This window comes from Notolepis coatsorum, assembly GCF_963971535.1.
Source record: "Notolepis coatsorum genome assembly, chromosome: 19".
NCBI lineage: Eukaryota > Metazoa > Chordata > Actinopteri > Aulopiformes > Paralepididae > Notolepis > Notolepis coatsorum.
In genome coordinates, this window is record NC_140183.1 from 15698091 (window position 1) to 15707436 (window position 9346).

The 9346-nt window shown below is 40.3% G+C and overlaps 1 protein-coding gene across 1 annotated transcript in view; it reads right to left on the reverse strand.

Annotated features, from left to right (window-relative positions):
* Nucleotides 1-6682, reverse strand: part of gon4lb (gon-4 like b) — an 87848-nt gene extending 81166 nt beyond the window's left edge. The window contains exons 1-4 of the mRNA XM_084336546.1: nucleotides 6609-6682; nucleotides 4589-4950; nucleotides 3603-3659; nucleotides 2081-2298 (exon numbers count right to left, since the gene is read on the reverse strand). Of these exons, the coding sequence (XP_084192672.1) occupies nucleotides 2081-2298; nucleotides 3603-3659; nucleotides 4589-4856 (543 nt within the window). The 5' untranslated portion in view covers nucleotides 4857-4950; nucleotides 6609-6682. The remainder of the gene's footprint in view (nucleotides 1-2080; nucleotides 2299-3602; nucleotides 3660-4588; nucleotides 4951-6608) is intronic.
* Nucleotides 6683-9346: the final 2664 nt, after the last annotated feature.

The following is a 9346-nucleotide window of genomic DNA, read 5'->3' on the forward strand; positions in this document are numbered from 1 at the left end:
TCATTTTTGCCTAGAATAAAATAAGATGACTAAAATAAAGATTACTATATATAGTTCTAAAAGGTGTGCAGTGCAATACAATAAATTTAGCATAGAATAAAATAAGATGACTAAAATAAAGATTACTATATACAGTTCTAAAAAGTGTGCATTGCAGATCAGGATGTAGATATTATACTATATGAAATTTGAATAACAAAATGGCTATGTACAGTTCCAAAAAAGTATGTTGTGTGATGTGCAATGTGCAATACAGTTTTCTATCATCAGCAACAGTGTTTCTCAAGTGTAGTCGGGGTGGGGGGAATTAGGGGGCGTCAATGGGCTCTGTTGATGAGTCTGATGGCTTGGGGGGAAAAGAAATTCTTCAGCCGGTTGGTTCTGGCTGTGTGGCTGCGGTAGCGCTTTCCTGACCAGCTGGAACAGTCCATGGTTGGGGTGGTTGAAGGTCCTTGATAATTTTCCAGGCTTTTTTAATGCACCGGCTCTCATATATTTCCTGGATGGAGGGAAGCTCACATCCACAGATTTCTTTAGCTGTCCTCACGACTCTGCTCAGCGCTCTGAGGTTGAGGTCGGTGCAGTTCCGACGTAGTCTAGTGTCTTATTATAGTCAATAAGGTAATATGTATCCATTCTAGCTTCATACATGTAGTCTAGGGTCTTCTTATAGTCAATAAGGTAATATGTCTGAATTCTAGCCTCATACATGTAGTCTAGTGTCTTCTTATAGTCAATAAGCCAATATGTCCCTGGTCCACTCATTCGTCACATCCCGGATTGACTATTGTAACGCTCTCCTCACCGGCCTTCCCACCAAACTCCTCAACAGACTACAAATGATCCAAAACTCTGCTGCCAGGATCATCACCGGCACCAACTCATCCGACCACATCACCCCTGTCCTCATTCAATTACACTGGCTCCCTGTGCACTACCGGATCGATTTCAAAAACCTCCTACTCACCTTCAAAGCCCTCCACAATCTAGCCCCCACCTACATCACTGACTTCCTTCTGGAATACACCCCCTCCCGCACCCTCCGCTCATCATCTACTAGGGTTGGGCATCGTTTGGATTTGAACGATTCCGGTTCCGATTCCGATTCTCCATATCGATTCCTGTTCTAAACGATTCTCGATTCCGATTCTTTGAGGTGCAGGTCAAAACAGGTCACAGCTTATTTCGAAGGAGATATTTTTTTTTTTTTTTATTTCAAAAAGAAAATCATACTATTCACATTTTCAGTTGACTTGATACAGTTTAATTTGGTTGCTGTACTGTAACTAGGGTATTAATTAACAAAGTAAAAAAAAGTAAAAAAAAAAAAAGTAAAAAAAAAAAGTAAAAAAAAAAAAAAAAAAAAAAATCGAAATTTAGAATCGAAATTCAAATATGTTACTTCCGGTTCCAGAACCGGAAGTTAGGAACCGGTTCCTATTAGAACCGGTTTTCGGTGCCCAACCCTATCATCTACTGGACTCCTATCCATTCCCAACTCACGTCGCAGCACCATGGGTGCACCCTCCGCTCATCCTCTACTGGAATCCTATCCATCCCCAGCTCACGTCTCAGCACCATGGGTGCCCGAGCTTTCAGCTGCTCGGCTCCCAGACTCTGGAACTCCCTGCCCCCACATGTCTACAGTCTAACTCACTATCAACATTCAAATCTCAACTGAAAACCCATCTGTTCAAACTAGCTTATTCACTGTAACCTCTGCCACTGTCCTATACCCCCCTGCTGTTTGTTTGTTTTGTTATTTTAACTTAACTGTTTTTATACTTCCTGTTGCTTGTTTTATTGTTAACCTTGACTTTTAACTGCCGTGTGTTTTGTATTTTTTTTCTATGATCTGTAAGGTGACCTTGGGTGTCCTGAAAGGCCATATATATTATTATTATTATTATTATTATTATTGTCTGAATTCTAGCCTCATACATGTAGTCTAGTGTCTTCTTATAGTCAATAAGGTAATATGTCTCAATTCTAGTCTGATATTAGTATTTTCTTGTTCTTTCTTTCCAGACATTCCAACAGAAATATAGAAGTCAGCTACAAGCGTATTGCTCAGACTCACGTGGAGGATAGCGCGGATGTTTCCGGACGTCAAGTTGTGCTCTTTTGACTTCCTCTCCAGGTCGATGTCCAACTGTCCAAACTCCTCCTCGCTGGACTCCTCATGGTCGCTGGGCAGGTTGGCCTCTTCCCTGCGTGGCCTCTCCAGTAGGCTGCTGTCGGACAGCTGCTGGGCCTCCGTCCCCTTCCTGACGCCCTGCCCGCCACCACTCTCTCCATCTGCCCCGGAGAGACACAACGAGGTAAGAGTTCAAGGCAAATCAAATTATATCACGGTGTCATAACCATCAGCATTTGAGAAGCTACAGTATATCTATGCCTACATTATTGTTCTGAAACAGTCCTGGTTTTCGCTGCATTCACACTGTTAAGACACACAGGCGTATGGGTGGGTATTGTGTGATGCCAGCACTCAAGGGGTTAAGTGTTGATTGATGACACCTTGTTTTTAGGTTATCAATTTTCTTTCTCAAAATGGATATAGACTCTTTGTTACTTTCAAGTTTGTGGCCGACAGCCTGGATAAAGGCTATGCCATTAAGGTGGGAAAAGGCTCACTGGACAGCAGCAAAAGGACTGGGTATATCCCACACCATGATGTTTACCATCCCAAAAAACACAAGCCATGGATGGAAAGCTTGACGAGTACAAGATGGTAGTGCAAAGCTTAGAGCCACAGACTACCACTATTCGCAGACCTATCACAAAGTTCTGTCTGCTGCTACACACACATACCCCCCCCCCCCCCCTGTTCACTAATACACTCTTACTGATAACTTGGAAGATGGAAGATTTTTTGCTTGGATTTTGATTTTTGAATAGACTATACATTTTGGCTCCTTTTTTATATTTTGAAGGTTGTAATTGTTTTGTTTGCCTACAAGAACAATTAGAGGCCGGGATGTAGGAGCCAAATCCTATCATGATAAATTGTATCTGTATTGCCCCATTAGTCATATAGTTTATTATGGTATTTGTGCTTTGTGTTTATTAATATATGTCATAATGAATTCCAAGATGGAGACTTACCTAGTCAACTCCCCTTTTTTCCCACGTTCCCCCTAACCACTCCTATAACATGGCAGGTCATTTAGAGTTCAGGTAGGCCCAGGTAGAGCGGTACCATATCGTTTTTGACCGCACTTAATTCGCACTTGATTGACAGTTTACGTTCATTTACAAAACCCTTTTTGTTTGTTTTATAGTGGTAGGCAGCTATTGGGGCTGTTGTGATTCGCTTTCCAATAAATCCTGTTTGTTTTCTTTTGACAAAGTACATCGGATCAGCGTCATCTTTTCTTTTGGACTGCAATTCGAAGCGTGTCGGACTAACAACACATTACCTGGAGCCTCAAGGCAACTGTGGTTCGTAGGATTGCCTTTATAGTCATGTTGATGATGATGATAGTGGTGTTAGTCATGTTGGTGATGATGATGATAGTGGTGTTAGTCATGTTGATGATGATGATGATGATGATGATGATAGTGGTGTTAGTCATGTTGGTGAGGAACAGGCTGCTCACCCAGGGTGATGACCAAGTGCAGCTCTGTATCGTCCTCCTCAGAAGACACATCACACCCTGCAAAGCAAACAACAAACCCATCAGCTGCTGATATGAGCTTATTATCCATGTATCCCTATCTGATATGAGCTTATTATCCATGTATCCCCATCTGATATGAGCTTATTATCCATGTATCCCTATCTGATATCAGCTTATTATCCATGTATCCCTATCTGATATCAGCTTATTATCCATGTATCCCTATCTGATATCAGCTTATTATCCATGTATCCCTATCTGATATGAACTTATTATCCATGTATCCCCATCTGATATGAGCTTATTATCCATGTATCCCCATCTGATATGAGCTTATTATCCATGTATCCCTATCTGATATGAGCTTATTATCCATGTATCCCTATCTGATGAGCTTATTATCCATATATCCCTATCTGATATCAGCTTATTATCCATGTATCCCTATCTGATATGAACTTATTATCCATGTATCCCCATCTGATATGAGCTTATTATCCATGTATCCCTATCTGATATGAACTTATTATCCATGTATCCCCATCTGATATGAACTTATTATCCATGTATCCCCATCTGATATGAGCTTATTATCCATGTATCCCCATCTGATATGAGCTTATTATCCATGTATCCCTATCTGATATGAGCTTATTATCCATGTATCCCTATCTGATATGAGCTTATTATCCATGTATCCCTATCTGATATGAGCTTATTATCCATGTATCCCTGTATATATGTACCTGGGAGGGTTTCTACATGAGACACCAGGTTTTTAGTAGGTCCCTAGCGAAGTAAAGAGCAGACTATGATTAAAACTTGGAAAATAAATGTATTATTGCATGCATATACTCGCATATCTACTAAGAAAAACCGTGCACCTAAATTCTGTGTATAAAGTTTCACACAGTCACGATCTTAACCGTATAGGCCAAAAATCCTTACTATTGACTCAGTCGTACCTGAGACACCAGACCTCTGCTTCAAGTTGGGAGACATGGTCTTGGGAGACTGTCTGTCTTCAGCACATTTTCTCTTAATTGGAGTGGAAACAGCGAAGCTCTTGTCCATGTGGAGCTTGTCGTTGGGGTCGCAGGGTGTCTCCTCCCTCCCGACGGCCTTGGGGTGCAGGGGCCACAGCTCTGGGTCGCAGGGTGTCTCCTCCCTCCTGGCGGCCTTGGGGTGCAGGGGCCACAGCTCTGGGAAGCTGGTCCTGCGCTTCCGGGACATCTTACATAGAAAGCTATGTGGCCAGTAGGGCTGACCCCTATTAGTCGAATAGTCGACTAATCGATCGAAAGGAGCCGTAGTCGACTGCCAACCTCTTAGTCGAATACAAAAAAAAAGAAAAAAAAATATTATTATTATTATTTTTTTTTATCATCATTCTTTCTAGTGATGCACGATATATCGGCCGCCGATATAATATCGGCCGATATGGGTTTTTTTACACCTTTTTTAGACATGACATCACTAGACATCTGACATAGAAAGCTATGTGGCCAGACAATGACATCACTAGACATCTTACATAGAAAGCTATGTGGCCAGAGACATGACATCACTAGACATCTGACATATAAAGCTATGTGGCCAGAGACATGACATCACTAGACATCTGACATAGAAAGCTATGTGGCCAGAGACATGACATCACTAGACATCTTACATAGAAAGCTATGTGGCCAGACAATGACATCACTAGACATCTGACATAGAAAGCTATGTGGCCAGAGACATGACATCACTAGACATCTTACATAGAAAGCTCTGTGGCCAGACAATGACATCACTAGACCACACCACAACCACTACACCAGAGGAAGCTCAACAAATCATGTTAAACCCAGATTCGGCTCAAACAAGGGACTAAACACGTTTCGCAATTATGCCACAACAATGTGGAACGCCCTACCCAAAGCTGTAAAGGAATGTGAATCCCTACCCACATTCAAAACCGCTCTTAAAGAGCACCTACGGGAGGCTGCAATTCGAAACTGGCCACCGTAAATGCCCAAAACCCCCACCACCTCCTAATAGACAGTCTCCTCCCCACCGCATGTATATATTCCCTCCCCGCCGTATGTATATTTCTCTCCCACCCACCCACCCCCTCCTAATGTACAGTCCCCTCCCCATCATATGTATATACTCTGTCAGGATCTAGGGGTAACAGTACTGTATATTTGAATACCGTTTATGTCACAAATGTATCAGTACTAAATACCTATATGTCCCTATGCCATAAATGTCATGTATGTTGTGTATGTCATAAATGTCTATATGAATTGAAAATGGGGGACCCTGATGGAAACAAGACAAACGTCTTTCTCAGGTCTGCATCCCCTTAACAATTGTATGTATTGAGCCGTACTGTATTGTACCCATTCTGCAATCTGTTAAATAAAGTTCTCATTCATTCATTCACATCTTACATAGAAAGCTCTGTGGCCAGACAATGACATCACTAGACATCTTACATAGAAAGCTATGTGTCCACTGTCCAGACAATGACATCACTAGACAATAGACATCTTACATAGAAAGCTATGTGTCCAGGGACACGACGTCACTTCCCTCCAAGTCAAGTGGTTCCTGAATCAGTCTTACCTCTAGATGATTGAATTAGCTCTCAGTCTTACTAATGATAGGTGCTTCTAGGTTGAGCTAAAGCAGCAACACAGAAATATTCATACGGCTACTGTAATCACCACTTTGCCAGCTAACTTACTAACCAACTACAAGTCAGGAAGACGGCACTTGATAGTTTAGAGTAAGCATAACCAAATACATAGCATTAGTTGAATGATAAGTTAAAAGCTAGGTTAAGGTTATCTAGCTAACGTTAGCTAGCTACCAGTGAAATTACATTATCATCAGGCAAACCGTTAACCAGTAACTTGGCACTTGTGCGGTTATTGTTTTGTGTTGCCATGAGTTATATTTAAAAAGACTGAATAAACAATTGACATAGTGACTTACCCTCAAACTTGCACTAGCAGCCATAAGAAGCTAAACAGCTAAAACACATCTGTAGTGCGCTCTTTTGTGTTGTGTTACGCTGAAATGTGTCCGTGCAGGACAGAGGATCGTTGTTATGTACTGTTCCCACCGAAATATATTTTATCCTACCCTATTGATAGTCCATATTATTTGGTTAATGTTAGGTATCCTTATATTCGAGCTTTCAGTGAATAATTTGTCAACTATCTGACCTCTATTGCTTCTTATGTATTTGACATATGGACATTTGGGGATGTTTTATTATGGACTGTGTCCCTTGGTACTGGTCCAAATGGACAGTTATCTATTTGATGGCCTATAGCTGATGACAGAGAATACAATGGACAAAATGTTACTGATTTGACTTTAATCTCAAAATGTTTATTTATTTGATTTACTCAGTGTTTCAAACTTTTATAAAGTTTGCCAATATGGATGTAACAGTAGTATTGGCAGTGGTAGTAGTCGTAATAGTAATCCAGTATATTTGTTTATTTAAATAAAAAAGTTCAACACAGGTAACCACTTTTGCTTAATTTCTTTGATGGCTCAAATGTATGCTCTAGTCAATTTTGTGTTTTGAGCACAAAGTTCATCATAGATCTAGCCTCTTTATTTTGCTCTCAAAGTGCACCAGATTGATGCATTTAACTTTAAGATTACACATGCCCCCGGACCCCCCTAGAGGGGCCAAGGTTCACCCACCAGTCTCACAAAATCCTGTGGGAAACACTGATTTACTTCATTCTCAAACGTAATTTGACTATATCCTCGAATCTGTTAGTTTGAGTTTATTCTCGACATTTTGACTTTATTCTCAAATGATCATTTAAAGGGGCACTTCACCAAATAAAAATGCTGATTTATTTTGCACACATCTCCCACACATCCAAACACACTCTAAATGGTTTTGCACACATTCATCTAGATTGACAGGTTTGAGAGTAAAATGAGTTTGAATATGGCCACCACTCCCACCAGTGATGTCATCGGGGACATTGAATCCTTGTGTTGTGTTAATTGCAGCTCAATTAAATGATGTAGATGAAAAGATAGCAACACCTTGTGTGATAGGGACTGCTACCTTATCATTTCATCTAGCTACAATTAACACAATTAAAGTTTAAATTAAAGTATTTATTTCTTATCATGGCCTTGTTACTCCTCCGTGAAGAGCTCTTAAATGTGGGCGATTCCATTCCAACCCTTAATCATATCTGCCTTAATGATTAGACAGAATAATTATTTAACCAAATAAAGCATAATACATTTGGATTGTATAAAAAAAACATATTACAGATGTACCAACAAACAACAACACCACCAAGTATATCGTCAAGGAGACACAAGGTTAGGGTTGCAGGCTGGGGATTAGCAGCACAGCCAAGGAATTCTTTGTCTCTATTCATGGAGGAGACATGGTGGATGAATGTGTAGCTGTCCTCTGAGCCCAGTAGGCATTAACCCTTTCACTACCACACTACCAAAGAGTTAACCCTTTCACTGCGACAATACAGAAGGTTAACCCTTTCACTGCCACACGACAAAGGGTTAACCCTTTTTAACCGTCTGTAGTGTGGTAGTGAAAGGGTTAACCTTCTGTAGTGAAATGGTTAAATGGTCCATTTGATCTCCATGTTAGTCGACTAGTCGATTTGTCTGCATGAGTTAACGTATTTATCTATTTATTCTTACAGTATACATTTCCGCTACCTCTCTACCACATTTTTGCATTTTGTACATTTTAGTTTTGTATATTGTATATTTTGTCTAGTGTTTGGTCTTTACTCTTTTACTGTATGAAGCACACTCTTAGGAGGGTCATACAGAACCAAGCATTTCACTATAATGTACATGTACCTTATATGTGACAAATAAAACAAAACTTGACACTTGAACTTGAAACTTATTTCCTTTTTTTTGTGATCACATTTTTTTAAACTTATTTCCTGAAGAATGATATCCTGCTAAACACTAGACTGGGTGTCTGTTTTATTTCACGTGGAAATCTCAAAGTGTACAGGTTTGATTGACATTAGTTGACATATCCAACCATGACCATGACTGATTAGCTGAATGTCTTTAATGGAAGGCACTTCAAGGCAGCCCTAATGTTACAAATCTATTGTTCTTTTTCAACTTCTCCTGTTTGATTAGTAGGAAGAGAGTTGAACTATGGTGATGTAATTTATAGGCATGCTACGGCCTCGTCCCTTAAATCCTTAGACCCTGTCTCTCACTCTGCCCTCAGATTCATCACTAACGATAGATACAACACTCATCACTGTGTCCTTTATGAGAAGGTTGGTTGGTCCTCGCTGATGGAGAGGCGCAACAAACACTGGTATTGGTTCATTCTTAAGGCTCTTATTGGTAAGCTACCTCCTTATATTAGATCATTATTGGAATGAATCTTGGAACCCGTTCTAGTTACTGGCTGGTCCATAAGGTCCCCCAAGTTTGCTCTGAACAGGGTAAATCTGCATTTTGCTATGATGCTTCTAGCTCATGAAATGAACTCCAACAGTCCTTAAAGCTTGAGATTCTCCCCTCTGTTGCAGAGTTTAAAACCTTGATCTCCAACCTTTGTCAATCAAGTTGTATGTGTTTTAACTGAGTTGTTATCCTTACTTTTTGCCTCATCTTATTGTTATGACTTTATGGATGTTTTTGCTAATTTCTGTATGTACACTCGACGTGACTGTAAATGAGTTGCC